The sequence below is a fragment of the Tauraco erythrolophus genome, chromosome 2 (assembly GCF_009769465.1).
Source record: "Tauraco erythrolophus isolate bTauEry1 chromosome 2, bTauEry1.pri, whole genome shotgun sequence".
In the NCBI taxonomy this organism is placed as follows: Eukaryota; Metazoa; Chordata; class Aves; order Musophagiformes; family Musophagidae; genus Tauraco; species Tauraco erythrolophus.
Genome location: NC_141466.1, coordinates 132218241 through 132241305, shown reverse-complemented (window position 1 = coordinate 132241305; position 23065 = coordinate 132218241). Strand labels below are relative to the sequence as shown.

General features: G+C 56.9%; 1 protein-coding gene across 1 annotated transcript; it reads left to right on the top strand.

Moving 5' to 3' along the window:
- The first annotated feature begins 21120 nt into the window (after positions 1-21120).
- Positions 21121-22365, top strand: SSTR4 (somatostatin receptor 4). Its single transcript, XM_086631167.1, has one exon. It carries the CDS (start codon positions 21121-21123, stop codon positions 22363-22365), a length of 1245 nt encoding a protein of 414 aa, XP_086487293.1.
- Positions 22366-23065: the final 700 nt, after the last annotated feature.

Sequence of the window (23065 nt, the reverse complement as noted above, 5' to 3'; positions counted from 1 at the left end):
TACCCCCAAAAGCGAGGGGAGAGGCTGTGCCCCCCCCCCGGCCAGGAGGGGCCCGCCCCGCTGCCCAAAAGCGGTGGTGGGGCGCCCCCTGTCGCCTGCTGTCCCCGGATCCGGGGGGGGGGGACAACACCCCGGGGACCCCCGGGGGCTGCTGTGCGGGTGCCGCATCCCCCGGGGTGGGGGTCTCGTTCCGAACGGCTCAGGCACCCCAATCTGTGCAAGGGGGGGGGGAGAGGCTATTCCCCAGGGAGCGGTGGGAGCACCCTGCTGCTCCCACTGGTTTATGGTCACCCCCCAAATCCCTCAGCTCCTCAGTTTAGGTGCACATTCTCCCCCCAAGGATGAGGTGCGGGAGGTGAGCGCGTGTTTTTTGGCACGGCTGGATTCCGCGCGGAAGCTCCCGGTGAGCTCCACGGGAGCGGGAGAGAGGCCGCGAGGAGAATTTCCCCGTGGGACAAACTCGCCCACTCCCAGGCCTTCATCCCACAGCTGCACAGATGTGAGCGTGCTCCGAGCACATCTGGCTCCCTGGCAGATGCTCCTCGGGAAGTGCCCGTTCCCCCTCAGGGCAGCGGGACTCGGAATTTTGGTGCCACCAAGGATGAGGGCTTTCCACCTCTCGCCACCCTCCATCCATGCGTGGACGGGAAGCTGTGGAGCGGCAAAGGAGAGCTGCCCTCAGGAGAGTCCTGTTCGCTTGGGTTTTGACCCAAAACGTTCACTCAAGGCCACTCCTCAGCTACCAAGGATGCTCCTACTGCCAGTGCTCCAACCCCAACGCTTAAACCCAATTTGGCCTCCTTGGTCTGCTGTCACACCCTGCGCTCTGTCCCACAATCCGACTCTCTCGCCCTGCCTGGGACATGAAGGAACTTCCATGCACCATGTGTTGGACAAGGAGAAGATATCCTTGTCCAACATGTCCCCTGTGTCACAAGGAACGGTGGCATCCCTCCCATGTCACAAGGAACGGTGGCATCCCTCCCACTCCGCGTGCCCCGAGCATCGTTGGCACGCATGACATGGGGACACGGTGCCAAGGATGGACCGTGGCGACCACATCCTCATCCTCAGACAAAGGCTTTGTCTCTGTCAGGCAGGGACAGGGGCTTTTGGAGCTCGGAAACGTGGCTAGGAAGGGATGGCGGGTTGGCCAAAGGTGGCTGGATGTGGGACCAACCCAACGGGGATCTTGGCTCCTGCAAATAACTCGGCTCCTGCAGCCACCACCTCCTTCTCCCTTCTTGCATCCAGGTAGCCTTCCATGCTGCCAGTCCAAGAAAACCTGCTAAAATCCGTATTTCTTAAGAGAGTAGAAAAGAAGAGGCAAAACATCTGCGCTTGCCTTAGAAGAAACGTTTTTTAAAATACCTAGGATGATAAAAATTGAAATTTTTCCGCCGTGTCTTATTTAAACACACCTGGCTGGGGTACTGAGAGACACACTGGCCGTTTAAAAATGATTTCTTCTCTTTAATATTTAACCAATGTTGATTTTAAATTTAATTTCCAAATTACGTTCCTGTTTGCATTAGGAGCCCCAACTCCAGGAGCCCCCTCTCCCTTCCCGGGGGTGGGAGGCCGGTGACCGGCACGAGGTTTTGCCAGCAGCCGTGGTAGTTTTTGGCTGTCTCCATCCAAAAAAGAACCCTTTATCTTGTTCTTGACAACAACCGGGGTAATTAACATGAAAATTATGGATCAATCGATGGACGGAGGTACATGAGGTGGCAGCAGTTGGGTCCGAGGCAGGAGAGGGAAGGGTGAAGGTGGAGCTGGGGCGCTGCCGTTGGCTCTGTGCCGCGTGCTGCCTGCGCCAGGCCTTCTCGCCAGCTTTATTCCTGGTTGTGCCTTTGGGATCCCTGGGATCTTTGGGATCCTTGGGAGCTTTTGGTAAGGTCAAGGGGCCCTGTGGGGCCGGGAGCTTTCACTTAAGGAGAACAGACAACTGGAGGATGATGAGGATGATGATGGTGATGGTGAGGATGATGATGATACACATTTCTGAGCTGGGCAAATATCCTGGAGAGAGGTTGAGCGTCTTCTCCAAAGCCCTCCGGATAGTCCCACGGCAGAGCTAACAGCAGCCGGGCTCTCCCGCACGGCGCGATCCCAAGGCCACGCTGGGTGCCGGTGCGGTAAGACACCCCAGGGCCCCGCTCCCGAGGGTGCCTCCGGAGTTCCCATAACATCCATGGGGCACGTCAGGAAACAACACCCTCCGCTCAGTCAAGGTTTCCCGATGGGAACCATTGGAATAAGCGACGTTCCATGGCGGGGAGAGCTTTTCCCCCACCCGCGGAGTTACCGACGCGCTAAAACGGGCCGTCGGCGGCTGCGGCACCGCCGGGGAATTACCACGATTACACCGAATAATATTGACTCAACTGTTTGAAGAACTCTACGGCCGAGCCTCTCCTAATGAGATTCGACATTTAATGGGGCTTCTTAATTCGCGGAAATATTTTCCGAGGCTTTAACAAGTCTAACAAAGGAAGAGTCGGCGGAGTAGGCAAAATTTTTGTCACTTTGATCAGGAGCCTGAGGCTATCGACCTTTCTAATACCAGAGTGACGTCCCCCGGTCCCAGGTTCTCAGGGACCCTGCCCCAGACGAACTCACTCCATCCACAAGCGTATCCATGGATCTGGCTGGCCGGGACACGGCCGGCGCGGCTATTTTGGGCATATTCAGACCTCCGGATGCTATTTTAACGTTCCTCCCCACTCTGTAATTATTCAATGGGCCAGCGAAGGTAATGAGCTGCTGGAGCTGGTGGTTGGCACCACGAGGTAAAATAAAACCCTGGAAGTGCCTGAAGAATGTCACGGGGTGGGGGGGGAAACAACGTCCCATTATTGTCCCAAGGGGATGGATAAGGTCTCTCCTGGCTCACCGGTGTGGGTGGGATGCTCAGGGAGCATCAGCCATGGTACCCATGGAGACAACAAGTTCCCAAGAATCAACTGAAGAACCTGGATGCGACGACAGTCCAAGGTAAGGATCCATCCAGGGATGGTGGGACGGGCACCGGTGGGACCGCAGCTGGTTTTCGCCGTGAACACGTTTTTGCTGGGTAAACGAGATGCACTGGCATCTGGAATGCTGTTCCAAGGGGTAGAAGGCTTGGTGTGAAAAACCTGGAGCTGAGAGATTCATCCCAGTGTGCGGGGCCGCTCCGGTTCCCTGGCTCTCACATGGCGGAGGGAGATGATGGTGCCGAAGAGGGCGATGCCCGGTGACGCTGGCTCTCCAGATGGAAAAAGTAAGGAAAAAAAGAAAGTCTTGCTCGGCTCCCAGGAAAGTCCTGCCGTGGCCGTTCCCATTAGCTTTGTCCCCAAAGGCCCTGGCAGACAGCGGAATTTTCACCTGGCTGACCAAAGTATTCAGGTTTTGGGTTCCTTCAGGGGAAACATGTATTTTTTTTGATGTTTAATGATCAGTTTCTGAAAACTGAAAAGCCTTTGGTTTTACAATAAGAAAACAAACAGAAAAAACTGAACAGAGGCACTCCTCCCCAAAACCTCCTCTTTTTAAAAACTCCCTGTTATTTCCCAACAAAACCCATTTCAGCTGGAAACCTCCCAGCCTGGCATCGTCAGAAGGTGCTTCGGTCCCCACAAAGACCGAGGGAGGAGGAACACCCGAGGGGGTCCGGCGCATCGCCCCCATCCCCTAAAACAGAGACTCACTCACAAAAGACTTAAAACATCCCATAAGACCCAAGAGATGTGACTGGTCCAACCAGTCGCTGGAGCATCCCACCACGCCCGTCGGGAGCTGCCGGTGCCCAGCCTGCGACAGGGATGCCACCGCGCCACCTCCGACCGGAGAGAGGGGGACCACGGTGCCAAATACAGCCCAAAATATCCACAGGGAACCGCATCCCTGGACCCCGGGGCTGCGGGCGAAGGGAGTTTGCAGGGGTGCTGTCGGCGGGGCCGGTGTGGGAGCACGGGGCCGGGAGCGTGCGCGGGATTTCGCACGGCAGCGGGAGGCTGCTGCCGGGGAGATCAATCCCCGACAGCTCTGCCGAGGGCTCTGACGGACATTTATAGCCCTCTGAGTCATTACCGGCCCTGTTTAAACCAGTTATACCTGGCCAAGACCTTTAAAATAGCTTCATTTATACTGAAAGGCTCCTCTCTCGCGCGCGGCGGGTATAAATAGCAGGGCGAACCGCTCGGAGAGCGCGACGGCTCCTCCGGGCGCGGGGAACCAGGCGACACGCTTCGCTCGGACCCCCGGAGTCACCCACCCCCCCAGCATCACCCCTAGGGTGGGGATGGGAGCGGGGGAGCCCGCTGCTCCCAGGGGATCCCATCCCCCCCATCTGGAGCCGGCGGCTCGTGGGAACAAGGTGTCCCTGGCAGAGCCGCCAGCAAAACAGCCGGAGCGGAGATTTCTGCTCCGTAAAAACATCGGAGCTCGCCTGGGACTCAGACCCTGTCTGCGAGCCTGCGGTTCCCTGACCACTAATAACAGCCTGGGATCACCCCATAAATCCGTCGGGGTCGGCCGCGGGCACACAAGCCCGTTTCTGTGCCATGAGCGGGATGCAGAGTCGGCTCCGGGCGCCATCCCGATGGGATGAGCTCAGGGGTGCCAGGACATCCGTACCCCCATCGCCCGGAGCTCGGCCAAGGTTACGGTGGCATTTTTTGGTCTAGGATGGGCACCCCATCCCACAGGCACCCACCTCTGCCATGAGCCAGCAACACCCATCCCTATGGCTACGGGTTGCTGCCACCTGCCACGACGTTTTAATTCCATCCCGCTCATTTCCAGGCAAAAAACTTTCATCTCGACCTGTCCCATTCGGATCCGGGAAAGCTTTGGCTGCAGGATTGGCTCGATTTTTGCCAAACAAATGTTCACCTGGCTCAGAAATCTTGCCTTTAAGTTCAGGAAAAAAAATAAAAATAAATCTTTCCAATGGAAAAAAAACCCCACCCCGACTGGAAGACGAGCGTTGGGCACCTGCTCTCAGCCCCGAAAATGGCTGGGATGAGACTGGTGGGAAATGGAGCATTTTTTGGGAAAAGCAGCCAGCGAGGGCAGGCTGCCCGTCCCAGCACGATGCCCTCGGCACCACTCGGCCCAGCCGGCCTTTCTCCTAGGCTGCTGCCCAGACCCTTTTGCCTCCAAAAGAACCCCTTAAGCCGGAGTTTCCCTCCCAGTAAAACTCAATCCCATTTTTTCACGTAGCAGGCTGCTAAATAAAGTGCATTTCCAAGGGAGAGCCACTCCACAGCGGGGATGGAAAAGCTCCGCTGAAGGCGGCTCCGGCTCTCCCCAAACATTTCTCCTCCCCACACTCTGGTTTTTTTTTTTTTTTTTTCCGGGAGGAAACATTGCCCAAATCAACACGCGCCCCAGGAACGATTTTACACGGGTCGGGCGGCGCTTTCTGCTGGAAAAACTTCCAATCCGCTGCATTCCCAAACCGGGTTTATTTTTTCGGAGTTCTCTGAGTACGTTTTGTTTCACTGCCAGAGTAAAGACCCGGAGGTACATATTTCAGCCCAACCTGTAACACCACCACCGTCACCGGATTTCGGGGAGGGGAGGGCTTTGACCTACATACGGAGCATCCCTGGAGACGCCCAGGACCCCGCATCTCCTCCGCTCCCCCAGGACGTGACACTGGGCAGGGGGGGGTTCGAGCATCCCGGGCGGATGGGGAAACCACCAGTCCCCTCCCCGAGCAGCCACCGGGTGTTTTGCAGCCTCCAAAGGGGATGGCCAGGGTGGAACAAGCTTAACCAGAGCTTTTTAAAGCTCTCCCACCTTCGCCTCCTCTCTTCCTCCCGGTCGGTGTCCCGGCAGCGGCAGAACAAGACGGCTACAGAGGGCTGCTGGAAGCCGCCGGCGCGAAATACACTGGGAGGCCTTTTTTTTTTTTATTATTTTTTTTTTTTTTTGGCTTGGCTTGGAAAATATTTCCTCGCCGCGGGCTGCGGTGACAGCAAACATTCCTGCCGGAGCTGGTGTAGGGAGGCAGCACCCTGTGGCGTGGCTGGGGCGCCCAGGGCTGCCGACGGCACCCGCCAGCGTCTCCCAAGGGAGCAGGGACCACTGCAGACAAAGGCTTTTTATGCTCAAAGGATTCAGTTCTGGGTTTTTCCCAACAGGGGGATGAGAGTGGGACACGTGTGCCCCCGGCATGTGGGGCAAACCCTTGCCTCCCTGCACACTGTGGGGTCGAGGAGCTCATGGGTTGCATGCAGGGGTAAAAAAAATAAATATAATAATAAGAAACACTAAACAAAATTTAAAAAAATAGGAAAAAAAAAGAGAGGCTTGTTAGAAAAAAGACCGAACCCGTAGCTGTTGGGGAGCAAAACCAGCCCATTAAAGTCAGGGCTGTGGTTGTAAATCAACAGAGCAGCTGCTATTTCCATCGCTGTAGCAGCGCCCGTTGGGGAGCGCGGCAGTGGCGGCCCCCCCACCCTGCCCAGGGGTGTGCCAGGGGGATTTCGGCCGCACGTGGCACGCACGTGGGCCCATGAGCTGGCAGCTCCTCGCAGGGTCTGGTGGCTTCGGCGAGTCTCCGTGGCTGATGCCAGTCCCACGGAGGTAAAGCCATGTGTCGGACCACCTGAGCATCCACGAGTTCTGAATTATTTTTATTGATTTTTCATCAGTACCCAAATGATTATAGCTTGGAAAAGAGATATCTACCAAAAAAAAAAAGCTGGGCACATCATGTCTATTCCGATATCGAAAGACGCCCCAGAGAAAGGGTTTGTTCTCCAATAAGAACTAAAGATGGGAGAGTGGAGTGGTGGGAACAGACCAGAAAAAAACCCAGGAACAGACCGCAAAAAAGCTAAAAAAAGATCAAAAGGAAAGAAACAGGCACGAATTCTCCTGAGCCCTTGGAGTCGGGGTCTCTCTTGCTCTCATGTCCGGTGGGGAAGGGAAAGGGGGGAGCCCACAGACCTTCCTGGGCCAGACCTCCTTCCACCAGTCCCCAGCACTGCCGAGGGCTGGTTGTGCTGGTGCCAGCGGGATTTGCCAGGTGCCTGCACCCCCTGCTCCCAGTGCCCATCCCAGCCTGCCCGCACCAACGGGTGCTGCCCACTGCTACCAGTTCCCCCCACTTCGCCCACCACCAAGACAGATGGGTCCGAGCCGTGTCCAGCCGAAGCCCGTGGGCAGTGGCCACCCGCAGTGATGCCACCCGATGGGCTGACGTCACACACGGGCAGGGAAGCCTGCTCTTGCTGGAGGCTTTTGCCAGGCTGGGACCCCGGTAGCCCCCCACCCGTGCAGCCCAAGCCCACCGACCATCATCAACGACTTTCACCGCAACTTTCACTAACTGCCCTCCCTTTCTCCTCCCTTCCACTTCCATCACAAAAGCCGCACTCCCAGTCCCCGTTTCCCAATCCACAGAGGCCATTCCCACCCCCCCGGGAGTGGACACCCCCCACCCTCGCGTTTATCCCACCACAAAATGAGGCTGTTTCCCTGCTCCTCCCCTCTGATGTGGGGTGTTTGCAATGGGGGTGACCTCCTCACCCCCTTGCCCCCCCTCTCCCGGCTCCACGGGGGGTTCACCGGCTGAAAAGCCACCGGCAGCCCCTCGCATTAACACCTCATCAGCTCCCCGGGGACCCCGGCAAACACCACCCGCCCCGTCGAGGAAATACCCCGGGCCTTGTGATGCAGAGCCCCCGGGGCAGGGGGAAGGAGGAGGAGGATGCTTCCTGGCCCCTGGGGGCACAGCTGCCTCCCGCTCCCAGCATCTGGGGTGGGCAAACAGCAGCTGGCAGAGCAGGGATGCCAGGATGTGGATTCAGGAAGCCCCCCCTGCGCCCTGCTGCTCCCCAAGCCCCCGCACATACAGATGCTAATGGGATCCCCATTATCCCCGTGTGTGTCCTGGCCCCCCCACCCCTCCTCTGCAGAAGGGCACCAGCTTCCCCTCCTCTCCCTGTGCCCTGGGATTAGGCCCAGAGTGGGGGGCTTCACCGCTGGTACCCACCCGACAGCCTTGGGAGGAAGGTTCCCTGCTGCTGGTGGAGGGGGCGGGGGGGACCAGGACACACACACAGAGGATTTATTCTCCGGTGGCAGCTCGCAGCCATGAACGAGGCGGTGAAAAACGGCGCGTGCTTTGCCAGGGATGCTGCGAGAAGCGGCCCCCGGGATGCGGAGGAGATAAAGCAGCGTGGCAGCACGGCAGAGGTCAGGGCTGGAATGATTCCTCCCCTGCCCGCTTCTCCGGGACAGCGAAGGGAAACAGAAGCTCTTGCTTGGGGAATTGCACGAGTTCTGTTCAGGTGGAAACATCAGCCAGGGCCTGGAGAAAAGCACCCCCAGCCCTCACCCCTGCCACTTGTTCTGTCTGTTCCATCCCCGCAAGGATAGAAGCCCTCTGGTCCTTCCAAACACCTTCAACCCACCCACACAGGGTCCCGAGCCACCTGCGACCACCCTCAGAGTTTTTATGGGTGACACGATGCAGTTTGCCAACGGAAAAAGCCTATGGGAAGCCCTTTTCCCAGCTCCCGGTGAGCCTGTGTGCCCATGGACCATGCCAACACATGGGGCTTTGGTCGCAAGCCGCAGGTCAGCTGCAGTGGGATGCTTGGGAAGCCCCCACTATGGATGGGTCCCTGCACAAAGCTCCTCACTAGGGTGGGTGGGAGCCAGTGCTCATCCCCCCCTCCCAGGGATGCAGTTGTTTCTGCTCCTGCTCCCCTGAGAAGGGGAAAAGGAGCATTTTCTTGACAAATTGATAGAGGCTGGCTCGGGATTGGAAGACTTGGAAAGGGGAAAATAAACAAATTTGGAAGTGAACTACCTGAGCAATCCTCCACTTATCTGCGAGTCACAAGCCCCGCTTCACTGGGTGCCAGCCGATAACATCACTCGGGCGATACATGGCATCCTGCTCTCAGGCTTCGCTGAGTGATGCAATCAGAGACGGCCCGAACTCGTCTCTCGCCAGATAAAACCTTTTCTTTTCCCTCAGACAGCTGAAATAGGCTCCTGCTGCCATGTCTGCTCCATACCCACATCGGCGTCTCAGCAGAGCCTGGGGGCTGTTTCCAAAGCTGGGTGCCTGGCATCAAGAGCGGGCACCCCTTTGGAGAAGCACTGACCTCATCAGAGGTTATCTGGCCACACCAGCTGATGTCATCCACACCAAAGTCCTTCTGACACCCGAGCTGGCGAGCAGACCCCCAAACAGCGACGTTCCTGGGGGGCTAAGCATCGCTCTCCCCGCAGGAGAAGGCCACCAAGGCCATGCCACATCCCACACCCCATCCCCAGCGTCACCACCCTGGGATTTGGCTCGGGGAGAGCCTCACCAACATCACCTGGATCCCAAAACACAGCTGGCATGGTGGGGGGGGGGACCCCTGCACGCAGCTCCCGGCGCTCGCCGAGATGCGCGAGGCACCGGCGGGCGCGAGCTCCTGGCAGCCTTGTTTGACTGAAATAATTTTATTTGAATACAATACGCTGTTTCAACAGTTTTAAGTTGCGTGGGGTTATTTAAGATGGATTCCGTTTTAATTTAATCAGTTTAATGGGATTCTGTGTTTTTTAGATATAGCACCTCCAAATTGTCCGATTAACTTTTCAGAATCAATACGCTTAACAGCAAAGCATACAATTACCCGGGCAAATGATCTCCGTGGCTTCCGCAGGAGCAATCACCCAGCTTCAACCCAGGCCGTGGGGGTGCGGATCCAGTCCCTGGCCCCACTACTCCAGTTCAGCTTAGATACCAGCCTCCTGCCCCTTACATCGTCCTTCCGGCTGGTTTTGCTCTCACACACCACTTTTTTTAATTGTGATGCCTTAAAAATCCAAAGCATCCCTAGAAAAGCTGGGCTAGGCTGGCAACCACCGCAGCGACACCAGCAAACAGCCCCAGTTTGCCCAGCACGGGCACACAGACAGCCCCAAGTTGTCCCATCCCCTCATCTCGCCCCTTTACACCTCCCTGTCTCCCCAGTCACGGGTGCCAGAACGGGTCCCATCCAGCCCAGCTCGCACCAGCATCACCCCCCACATGGGACACGGGTCACGTACTGCCTCCAGCTCCCAATTTATTCCACCGGCCTCAAATATCCCCCTCGCTTTTGTCAAGTTGCATAATTTTTTTTTTTTTTTTTTTTTGAACTTACATACTTGAAAAATTCTTTTAGAAATGTCAAGGTGACTGGCGTATTAAAACCAAGCCAGAGCAAACAGGAATGACATTATTTTAATTCTTGCAGTGCCAGGTCATTCTCTCTGTAATAACACAGCTCCGATACCAGCCTCCTGCCCCTTCCAGCATCCTTCCTGGTCCTTTCCCCATTGTTTTTATTTATCCACCCGCTCCATGAAAGTGAGAAGAGGGAAGAAACGCCACTGCTATTGCAGAAACCCCTTTCACTGGGATTTAAGAGACTCCTTTCCCAAAACCCGCTGAAATTCTGCGGGATTTGGTAAAACTCAAACTCCCTTGAAACCTCTGACATACTAACAGGAAAACTCGGAGTTTTACTGTATCTGAGTGATGTTTGTCAGGGAAGCATTCCAAATTCACACATCCAACCACACAGTATCATGATAATCCATATTGGGGATACCTGGTATGTGCCCATCGGCATCGTGCCCACCGGCAGATGAAGGAACTGAGGTCCAGAGAAGCCGGGACCATCGGCAGAGCCAGGACGGGCCAACACTCTGGACCCTGCCTTTCACCTGGGGCTATAAACACCCCACGATTCACTGTTTGGTTAAAAGAAAAACAAATAAAATCCCGTTTCCTTCAGCTCACGGGCACCCCAGCCCCACGGCGGGGGAATACTCCGGCTTTTGCCCACGGGATTCAACCCCTCTGCCCACACCACCATCTCTCCGGCTGCTCTGACCCACGACACCGGCGGCAGAGCCACCTTTTCCCAGTGGATCAGTGAGCTGAACAGGCTGGTGGAGGCACGGCGGAGCCGGAGTGGCAGTAGGAACACACCCCAGGGATTTAGGGGGCACACAGACACCTTCCCCCCCGCAAAAGGAGCCGCATCGCACACGCTCGCCTTCCGTAGCGCGGGTGATGCCGAACACGGAACAGGGAGGAGCGGGCACCTCCTGCCTTCCCCAGCAGCACCGGGATGCTGAGAAGCCACCGGAGGGACCTGGAAACATCCGACCCCGCCGCAGCTGTTGGTTTGAGCAAACAGCAGCTCAGCCTTAAGGCCCCTTTCCGCCAACCCGGCTGCCAGACCTCGCGCCGGCTTCGGGCAGGAAAAAACCCATTTCCTCAGGTGGGGCATTCACCAGCGAGTTATTTTTTCCCCCCCCCTCCAGCTGTGCATACAGTAAGCAAAGCCTGCGAGTCAATGGATGCTGAGCTCGTGCTTCCACGCTGAGCCTGGATCCAAGCACATTCCCAGGATCTCCGTGGAGCACAGAACCAGATCCGGGCAGGGGGCTCACAAGATGCACCAGCATCCCATCCCTGTGTCCTGGGAAAGCCAGAGGGGGACCCCCTCCAGCCCAGTTTGTATCAGCTTAAACGACATGGATGGTTCCTCACCGACCCGCTCTCCGCAGGTGGGTTGGAGATGGAGCAGAGCACGGAAAAATCAGGTTTAAGGGCAGCGTTTGCAGCACTTGGAGGACACCAACTGCTGAAACCCCGGCTGGTGTGAACACAGACAATTAGAAATGGTGCCCAGGGCACCCAGGGGCTGAGCCCATGCTGAAGCACAGAGGGCAATAAACACATTACTGCGAGAACGAGGAAAAAAAATAATTTTTTTTTTTTTTTTCAGTGTTTGTGTGAGCAAACAGAAGCTGTTTGCAAATGGTTTTGAGGTGGTGGCGGCCTTCCTCTCCCAGTGCCAGAGAGCCGAGGGAGCACAGCGGGTACTTCCTTACCCAGTGCCAACGAGGAGACGTGCGGCCGGCCCGTGCTCCGGGCACCCTGGCAAGAGTGGCAGCCCCCCATCCCTCCCCAATCCTTCAGTCTGACCATATTAAAATAAGAAATCCCAATCCAAAAGCAGCACCCCAACACAAAGAGGGGGCCAGGGGGTGCAGAGCCCCACGAGACCCCGCAGCCAGGCATCACAGCCCATCTCCATGGCCACCAACCCTGCCAAACTGGCCCACCTGGCCGGGGGGGACCACGGGCAGGGCGAGATGTTTTCCAGCTCCCTGGTTTCCTGCAGTCGGAGAGTGGCCGGGCAGCGCCGCTCCGCGAGGGGAGCAGCTCCAGGTTTTCTATTTCTGGGCTCTATTCATCCCCCGGCGGGTTTCGGCGGTGCCCCACCAGCAAAGCCGCCCGCTTCTCCAGCCTGGCAGCCAGGAAACCTCGGCCGGCTCGAGGAGACCATCGGAAATGGCAAAGCCTCAGGCTCCAGCTCTCCAAAATAAGGCGCAGCTAAATTAATATGGTGTGAGCGACCGGCAAAGTGATGTCACCAGGGCCTTACAGCAAGCGGTGAGGGAGATAAATGCATCCCTCTGTCCTGGCTTCATCCCCCTCTTCCAGAAAACATCCTGGCTGGGCTGGAAAAAAGGCACAGCAAAAAAAGTTCTAGCCCAAGACTGAGAACGCACGCACCCAGGGAAAAATTGGGGAATGTTAAGGGATCGAGCACCCAGATCCTGAAGGTGCTGTAGCTCCTGAGCGCTCGTTTGGCCACTGTATTTTCCACGTAGCACAGCTTGCTGCAGCTTCCATGGGAAATCCAAGCTGATCCGTTACCATTCCTGCACTTAATCTTGCAGGATTTAGACAAATTCCACCACGCTATTTCAATATTAATTAAGATTTCTCACCCAGTGCATCACATGTATCCTTTCAAACAGCTTTCATCCCTCCAAACCCAGGGGACTTTTTTTGAGTAGGTTTATGGCAAAAGCAGGCAGGTGCCGGGGGATGAATCCCCCAGACCCCTGGAGAGCTGAGGAGCCTGGCAAAGCCCTCACCACAAGGATGGGACCAGCACAGGGCAATAGGTAATTAGCTCAATTACTGCCCTCTCCATCCTCAGCTGCCCAAGTCAGAAAGTTGGTCTGGTTTTAGGTGATCTGGGTTGGAACATGCTTTGATGGTGCAAACACAACCCCAAGGTATGAGCAGGTAAGAGTGAGGGTTGGACTCGAGACCCCTTAGCAAGAGGGGCTTGGGGATGGGAAAGAATGGGTGCAGGCAGGGCACTCCAGCGCTGCGCCCCGCAGCCTGGCTATGCCACGTCTCCCAGCCCACGGGGAGGATGCGAGAGGCATCCAGATGAAGCAGCAGGGTGAGACGGGGCGCAGCGAGCCGACCCTGGCCACTGCTCGCTCCGAGACGTGGCCTGTGTACCTTGGCCACCACCCCAGCCTAAACTGGCGGCCGGACCAGTGCCGCATCCCCCCTCCACAACAGCTTGCAAATTAGAGGGGTCCAGGAAAGTGGAGATTCGGGGACATCCCTGTAGTCCTGCACTCATCCCCCATCCCAGCGTCTCCCCCATCCCCAGGCTCCCGTGGAAGGTGTGAATATTTGGAGGCGCAGACACAGGGGCATTGAGCGGGGCTGTGAAACGCAGCAGTGTCTGCCGCGCTCCCGGCCGGCACCGCCGAGCTGCCAGCAGCCGGGACACCAGCCAGGGCAGGAATAAGTAACAGCACTGTGGTTCCCCAGACCGTGTCAACAAATACCTGCTCGGCCCAGCGCCCCAGCTGGCAGCGGGGAGACACATGGAGCCCCCACCTCCATCCCTCTCTACAAGCAGGGATAACGTATTTATGTACCATCCAGGTATTCCAGGGAATAAAGCGGCACCAAACCACCCTGGGAGGTGCCAGCAACCTGCCTGGGAGCAGGGCTGAGGAGGGGGCAGCTGCAGCCACCCCCATGCAGGACCCACATCAGTACTGTGGCACACGCTGACAGTAGGAGTAGGGGGGCCTTGGGGGAGACCACCAACCTTCCAGGCTTCATCTGGGCTTCCCCTCATTGAGATATTCAGTTTATAAACACAAAAAACACAATAAAGGCCTTTTTCTTTACTATTCATACAGGGATGCAAACGCTGAAGACTCTCCCAAAACACTTCTCCAGCAGCAAGATGGCTTTTAAAGGCATTAACAAAAAGAAACTCCATCTTTATTTGCTAAAAAAAAGTTGCTTTCCCCCAAAAAAATTCCCCAGGAGGTAGCAGAACCCCCAAAGTTAAGAGGGGCAAGAGTTTGAAGAGATTATTTTCCGGAAAACAAGGCAGCAGCAGCTGTGCTGAAGATGCCCATTAACTGCACTGGTCAAACACCTCTAACCCATTACATTTGGGCCAGAAAAACTGTTTCTAATCAAAGGTGCAGTTTTACCCCATGACCCAATAACACATTATTTTAGGAGGTTTTAAACTTGGTCAGGACCTGCTCGTTTGGCATCTTGGAAGGATGCAACCCTGATGCTTCTTAAATGGAAGTTTTCTTCACTGGAAATGACTTTCTGCTTTGAGATCACAAGTGAAATTAGAAAAAAAACTCATAAAGTATGAAAATAAAATAACTGGCTCTGGCTGGAGCCAGGCTGCCTTTTGGGTTGGAGGTGCTGGGGGGTTTGAGCCCCGCAGACCAACCATCCAGCAAAACCTCCATCGCCCTGGTTATGGCAGGTGGGAAATTCCCTCTGAATTTCATCCAAATGATGAAATTTGGTACCTTCCCTGGCTCGGGTTCGCCAGCCAAGGCTGGAAACACACCCGGACCCCCCCGAAACCCCAGTGTCGGCTCCTGGGGGGGGGTCACAGGCAGAGCCGACAGGAGAGGGCAGCAGAGCTTCGCGTATGGGGCTCGGCGGCTGGAGAGGGGCTGCAGAGCGGGATGGGGGGCAGGCAGGGAATCAGGGGGGTGGGCGAGGGGTTTCGTCACCGGCCCTCAAGACCACGCCGAGAGGGCAGCAAACATGAGTAGGCATCAGCAAACATGAGAGGGCATCAGCAAAGCCTGGCTTAGCCAAGCCTGGCTGCAGCCTGGCAGGGTTTTGCAGCAGCAGCCCATGCGCAGGAGGCAGAAGCTGCCCTGGCCGTGATTAAGGACGATACAAAGCATTAAACGCGATAAAAAGCACGAGCAGCAGTTGCTGCACATCTCCCCCAGCTTCATCAGCAGCTCACCACCCTCCTCACCCAGCACAGTCACAGGGAACCCAGCAGGTTTTGGGGAGAAAACCTAGAATTGTAGCACGGCAGCTAATAAAAGCAGGCAACAGTCATCTGTAGGAGACCTGGGTTTCTATAATAATCCCAAAAACATCCTCTGCCCATGAAATACCACATCAGCAACAAAACCATGGCAAGGTGAAGCCAGCCTCACTCGTGCCCTGTGCCCCTCAGCTGCCATGGGAAGGGAGGGCATAGCCCCACCACCAGCATTAACCAGGCAAAGAGTAAAAAAAAAAAAGCACCTTTTATAAATATATAACACCTTATAACAGCAAAAAAGCACAGCCAGCTTTCTGCTCCCCCCCAGCCCCACTGAATAATCCCACCCAGGGACCCAACCCCCCCAGCACTCACCTCTACCAAAGACACCTCCATCCTAAGAAGAAGCCCTTAGCACCCTTTAAATAGGAGCTCCCCCCGATCACCCCCACCTGGGGAGTCCTCGTTTAGCCGTTAATTAACGCCCCAGCTCTGCCCTTTGCCATTCCCTGGGTATCCACAGACTCTTTTCCCACCTGGGGCTGTGGATTCGGGGTCCAGCTGTGGTGGGGGAGCAGGAGGGGGGGTGTCTGCTGCCAGTGGGTGCTGGAGGGGTTCACTGCACCTAGGGACGAGAGGGCAAAACACAGGATAAGGGCAGTTTCCTAACACTGCACGAGGCTTAAAACCATGTATACACATAAAACCCCAGGACCATTTCCTTGTTGACTTGGAGGTTTCCTACAAACACCGGCTGCTGCAAACCTTAAAAACCCCGGAGCGGTGATCCCGGGATTTGCGGTGTCCCTGCCAGCGATCCAGGCTTTTCCCTTGGCACCGGAGCAGGCCCTACGAGCCAGCTGTTTGGGGGGAATTCAAAGATTCAGCGTAAGGATGTTTCCATGGATTAGGTAGAGTTCAGAAAATTCCTATGACAGGGCAGATTTTCTTCTCCCTACCAAATTGTGACCCTAATAATCGTATTATTATGCTGTAACATCTAAAAAAGACCCCAAACCCATAACTCTTGTGGGTTAGGAAGACCCCAGGCGATTCCCAGGTGTTGCTGGAGGCAGCGGCGCAGCACGGGGAGGGGGGAGAGACCCCAGCCAAGGGGCCCAGCAGCCCCCAGCCCGCGGCAGCACCTTCCCTGGAGGGGATGCGATGGGATGGTGGGGTCGTGTCACCGTCACCCGAACGGCGCCGACATCGGGGCCGGTGGGATGTGTCTGCTCCAGGATGTTTTACTGCTGAGCAACATCGCGCCGGCTGCCAGGAACTGTTCTGATTCAGCTGAAAACAATTTTTTTTCTGGCTTTTTTTGATAACTCGAGCTATTTGGGAAGGAGGGAGGGATGCCCTGGGCCCCCGCCAGCTCCCCCCCACCCCCCCTAGAGGAAGGTACTTCGCCCTATTTAGCAAATCAAGCATTTTTTTGAAGTCATTGAACTCTGGGTTTGTTTTCTTTCCAGTTTGGCCGTGAAGGCGTAAGCGCTGTCAGAAATCCGAAATACAAGCAGGGTTTTTCTTTTTTTTTTCCTTCCTTTTTGGCCACAAAATAGCTCGTGCTGCTTTGAACCCTCCTTCTACCACTGTGGCTGCGGGGAGCATCCCAACGCATCCTGCTCGCTCGGGAATCTGGGCTTGGAATTTGGGAATGTGACCACGCCGAGCTGGGGCAGCCCACCTTCGCCCCCAGCCCCGCTCATTGTTTCCCTCAAGGTTCCCAGTCCTGGAATTTCCTTTAAAGTTGCGAAACAATATCAGGAAAATCAGGTTTTCTTTTTCTCTTTTTTTTCTTTTTTTTTTTCCCTAAAAGGCCGATGGAGGCCCCCTCCCCTACGTGGAATAACGAGCCACTGCTGAGGCTGCGGTCCCAAGCAGTCCCTGGTTTCCAGTTCATCCCAGTTCCTTGCGCTTTTGCTCACGTACATGGCCAAACACAGCCCAGCGAAAGCAGGAGCAATGTTTAGCACCTACTGTCACCCAGCGTTCCATTTCCATGGTTTCCAGAACCCCTTCCGGGCTCCCATCCCACTTTTCCCCACCTTGTATGAAAGTGAAAGCTTGTCTGGAGCCAAAGGCTATTTTATTCTTTTTTTTTTTTCTGAAAAAGGGACTTTCCCTCCACGTTTTTCCTCCGAGTGGCTAACGGCCGTCATTAGAAAGTGCGGAATTTCCTTTTCTATCTCACCCAAGCAGTTGTTCAGATCAGGAGCAGCACTGAAACATGGTTTGGGGTTCCCCAGCCACCATTAATAGAATAGAATAGAATAGAATAGAATAGAATAGAATAGAATAGAATAGAATAGAATAGAATAGAATAGAATAGAATAGAATAGAATAATGATGTTTTCAGCACAGAGCTGGGGCAGGAAAGCCAGTGCACATGGAAACGTGCTGCCCTCGGGCGGGGACCCCCCAGCACCCACCTCCCCACCTGCGCAAGGCCAAATCTCATCTCGCATCTACTCTGGTGGAGCATCATCTCACATCTGCCCTGGTGGAGCATCTCATATCTGCTCTGATGAGGCATCTCACATCTGCCCTGCTGAGGCATCTCACATCTGCCCTGGTGAGGCATCTCACATCTGCTCTAATAGGGCATCTCACATCTGCCCTGGTGGGGCACCTCACATCTGCTCTGGTGGAATGTCATCTCATATCTGCTCTAGTGGAGCATCATCTCACATCTCTGGTGGGGCATCATCTCACACCTGCTCTGTAAGAGCCAGAGATTTTTGGATGGTTGCTCTGCAATCAGAAGCCCAGAACCCATAGCTGAATTTCATGGGTTTCAACTCATTTTCTGTCAACTCTTTGGAAGGAATAAAGGGAGAGGATGCGTGTTTGCCCTGCAGGAAAGGGTGGGATGTGCAGTGCAATGGCCAATCCCACACAGAAATTCGGCTCCTGCTGCAGGGATTAGCATCTTCTAGCTGAGAAAGCATCTCCTGGGTGCTGATGGAGCAGCAGCACTTTGTGACAAACGGCCCAGCATGGGCTGGAGACCCCCTTTACACCCTGGGATAACAGCTGGGTGCTATTTTAAAGGGTATTTTCCCAGCATTTTCAAACTGGAATATTCCACCTGTTCCATTTCGAAATCACATTTCTTTTTTTAAGGAAAAGATAAAAAAAAAAACAACAACAAAAAACTTAAAAGGAAAAAAAAAACCTACAGGCTATTCTGCCCAGCATTATATATCGTTGAATTTTCATTTTGATCAGAGAACACAGCATTTTCTTTGGCCGTTTTTAACTCTTTGACCATATTCCGAGGTGGATTTTTTTTTTCATTGCAGCAGGGGGGGCGGGGGGGGGAAGAAATCTCTGGCGAAGGGTCTCTCATCTCCGATCTCTGGGCTCCAGGAGATTGGGAAGGAAGGAGGGAGGGAAGGTAAACGCTCGTTGGCTCGTCCTGGAGGGCGGCACCAGAAAAGGGTCTCCAGCCATTAGTGCTGGGCATCCCACCAGCCCCAGGGACCACTTTGCCTTAGAAACCCCCACTTTTTGCAGGCACGGGGGGCAGGATCTCCTGGGAAATCCGCCCCCCCGAGCAGGAGAGTGGCTCCCAAGCCGCCGGAGCGGGACTTGCCGGGGAAGTAACAAACTGCCCCAGGTCAGGGCACCCTCGGCCACCTACGGGGAGGTTCTGGTGGCACCAGCCACCACCAAACGCTCCCTGGCAGCCAACGCGGTCGCTATTCACCCCTGCTTCTCCCCACCCAACACTTTTCCATGGAAAGACTGGTACCAGCAGTACAAGGCGGGCAAAAGTCCTGCTCACCGCCAAGGAGTTTCCTCCTTTACAGTAAAAGAGCATTTAAAAGTTTCCTGCTCCTCCTGGGAGGTGGAGGGGGTCAGTGCAATCTGCGGGCGCTTTCATTGTTTTATGACACATTTTTCCGGAGGCCAACTGCAACAGGAACCCCCGGAGCACCACGTCCCTCCCAGGCCCCCACGCCCAGCCTGGCACCCGCTGGCGCTGGGGACCTTTGTGTCATCGCAGCGGACTGGGGTGTCATTTTCCCCCCCATCCCTGCAGTAAAACACCCCATGGAGATGGGTGGGGGGAAAGCAGCGTGCGGAGACGGGGTGCTCGGCTCCTGGTGCCACGGTCCCTGCAGCTCCGGGCACCAGCACTTTCTGTTCTTCTCCATGTCCATGGTATTTAAGGCGGGATGTCACAGCCAGAAGGTCTTTGCCAGCTGCACCATTAACTCTGGTTGGATATTTAAGCACTGAGAAGAAAAATGCACCTGCTTTCCCATGCACATCGAGCATAATAATAATATTAATATAATAATAATATAATATCTGTGTTTATCTATACTCCCACCCCTGTGGTCAGGACCCCTCCTCGCACAAAGGAGCTCGTTCGGCTCCCAGCTCCACCCCAGCTGCCCAAAACCTCCATGACCCCCCCAGGCCCTCACCCCATGCCATGATTTGGGAGCATGAGATGCGGGCAGCCGAGAAGAGAAGGTCCTTTGCTCCATCGCTTGATGGCCCACGCTGGGATTGGGGGGGGTGAGGGCTGCACCATCAGAAAGCCCCCAGCCCCACAGACAACCACGAGCGGTCCTCGCCCGGGCAGTCGCCGAGCCGAGGCACCGTCCGCGATGTCTTGGTGCAAAGATGTCCTTGACCCTTCTCATCAAAAAAAATAAGCAAAAAACCACCGAAAGCCCCTACACGGTAGCTGCCTAAAAAAAAAAAAAAAAAAAAAAATTCAAAAAAGATGCAATCTCTGCCTCTTTTTGCTCGTTGCGTCACGAAATGCGGCGCAGACTTTGATTTGGGGTGAGATTTTCAGTGCGTAACCTGCTGCGGGGCGGCTCCTCACCCCCTCCCCACCCCGACCCCGGGATTCGGGACCCCCGGTGCTGCCCCCCGCCCCCGTCAAAGAAGGGGGGTGGCCGCCGGGCAGCCCGGGATCCCTGCCGCCACCCCCCTCCCCCCCCATCACCGAGCCTTGCGGCGGGGAAGCGCTGGGCGGGGGGAAGCGGGGATGCGCGGAAAGGATGCGGGGGGGGGGGAAGAGGGGGGCGGGCAGTCGCCAGGGCAACCTGCCGCCATCTCCCGCCTGGCCCCCGCAGGGACCCGCCGCTGCTAGGGGGATGATGCCCGGGGGGGGGTCCCCGCCGCAGCGCCGGGGCCGGGCCGCGGTACCGGCCGGGGCGGCGGGAGCGCTCGGAGGACGGTGCGTCCGGTCGCCGCGGGCAGAGCAGCTGCCGGCGGGGGGAGAACGGGGAAAGGTAACGTCCGCGGCTTTATTTTCCAGAAAAAAAAAAAAAAAAAAGCGGAAATGGGAACCCGGGATGATTTCTATTTCTTTCGCTTTAAAAGCTCCGGATCCTCCTGGTCATCTGATTGGGGTCCAGCGGGACTTGGCGGTGGCGACAGCCGGCGCATCCCACCGGAGCGGCCTCCAGCTCCTGTTGCTGCCCCCCGGGACGGAGGCGGGGGGCTCCTGCCATCCCGCAGGACTGAGAGGTAAAACATCTCCTGCTCGGCTTCTCCTTCCGCTCCCCTTTCCCGCAGGGATAGCGAAACCTTTGGGATTTGCAGGGGTTCGTTAAAGGCGGATGGCGGTTCCCAGGCCACGCCATCACTGTGCCACCCCCACCCATGCTTAACCCACATCCCATGCCTGCATCTCATGCCCGAGACCCCCGAGACCGCAAGCAGCTGGGATGCTCCGGCCTTGGAGAGAGATGCTGCTGCCCGGAGGAGCGATGTGAAGGTTCCCTGAGCAGGGAGGGGGGTGGATGGAGGGAGCAGCAGTGGGCCACGGCCGGAGCCACCCCACGCACGTGGCCACAATGCCAGGGCAGGCAGGGGAGCGTGCTCTGGATCTGCCACGTGCGGCAGCACTCAGCCCCTTCTCTCTCTGCCCATGTCCTGCCCGCAGGCTGGCCCCCGGCCCCGGCGCCATCCCGTCCATGGACCACCTCCCAGCATGAGTGCCGATGCCGAGCAGCTCCCGGCAGGGGCCCGGGCAGCCGCTGTGCCCCTCTGGACTGTATCCAGCTGGGCTGCCTCCGAGGTGCCCCCCAACAGCAGCGCGGCTGCAGGGGAGGCCGGCCGGCAGCAGGGGCAGGCAGAGCGGGGCAGCGAGGCGGGCGAGATGGTGGGCATGGTGGTGATCCAGTGCATCTACGCCCTGGTGTGCCTGCTGGGGCTGCTGGGCAACTCCCTGGTCATCTTCGTCATCCTGCGTTACGCCAAGATGAAGACGGCCACCAACATCTACCTGCTCAACCTGGCCATCGCCGACGAACTCTTCATGCTCAGCATCCCCTTCGTGGCCACGTCGGCCGCCCTGCACCACTGGCCCTTCGGCCGGGCCCTGTGCCGCACCGTGCTGGGCGTCGACGGGCTCAACATGTTCACCAGCGTCTTCTGCTTGACCGTCCTCAGCCTGGACCGCTACATCGCGGTGGTGCACCCGCTGCGGGCGGCCACCTATCGCCGTCCACGGGTGGCCAAGATGGTCAATGGGGGCGTGTGGCTCCTTTCCTTGCTGGTGACCTCGCCCATCCCCATCTTCGCTGGTACGGCAACCACCCACGACGGCCAAGCGGTGGCCTGCAACCTCCTGTGGCCGAGCCCGGCCTGGTCGGCCGCCTTCGTGGTCTACACCACCTTGCTGGGCTTCTTGCTGCCGGTGTTGGCCATGGGGCTGTGCTACCTGCTGATCGTGGGCAAGATGCGGGCGGTGGCGCAGCGGGTGGGCTGGCAGCAGCGCCGGCGCTCCGAGGGCAAGCTGACACGCCTGGTGCTGATGGTGGTCGCCATGTTCGTCGTCTGCTGGATGCCCTTCTACGTGGTGCAACTGGTCAACCTGCTGCTGCCCGGCCGCCTGGACGCCACCGTCAACAACGCCTCCCTCATCCTCAGCTACTCCAACAGCTGCGCCAACCCCATCCTCTACGGCTTCCTCTCCGAAAATTTCCGCCACTCCTTCCACGGCGTCCTGCGCCGCTGCCTCGATGCCAGCCTCTGCTGCTGCCACACCAGGGACGGGGCCGACACGGAGGAGGAGGAGGAGGAGGAAGAGCCCCTCGACTACTGCGCCGTTCCCCGGGGGGACGACAAGGGCAAGGGCTGCATGTGCCCACCCTTGCCGTGCCAGCAGGAACCCGTGCACCTCGAGCCCTGCTGCAAGCCCGGACCCCTCCTCACAAAGACCACCCCCTTCTAGGGTGCCCTCGCGCCTCGCCGGCCCCCAGATGGGCATCTCCGCCGGGCATGGAAGAAGGGGACCCCGGCCGGAGAAGGGGCCAACCGTCGTGCCCCGTGCCGCCGGCGCCCACTTGCACCAGTGACAAAATAAAAAGCCATAAGACTGGCCCGCGACACGATTAATTACGCCGACCAATTAATTATTGCCATTACCTTGGCCAGCGAGGAGCCTCCGCTGGCGTCGGAGACGACGAGGAAAAACTTCAGGCCTGCCGCAAAACCTCCCCCCGCATCTCCGGGCAAAGGGATTTTCGCACACACAGCACCAAAATCCTCATTTTCCGCAAGAAAACCCAGGAGAACCGAACCCTGCGCCCTGCACCGCAGGTAACCAGCACCTTGGGTGGGATTTGAAACACCCCCCCGCTCCAAAAAACTGGAGCTGGAGAGCAGCACGGGGGCTGCACCGCCTTGGCCGCCCTGACGTAGCACTAAATTAGCCATTTCCAGCTTAATTTTAATTTTGTCTGTTTAACGTTATCCCTGTTCCCTGTTATTTATGGCTCGTTCCTTCTATTTTCATCACCCTGGTGAATTAACGGGCAGGGTCCGGCGCCAGCCCGGCGCTCCGCCGCGAGCCCCCGGCTCCTTCCTTCGCTCCAGCCGCGTTTGTGAACTCCTGGAGCTTCCCGGAGACGGAGGAAAACCGGTCATTTTTA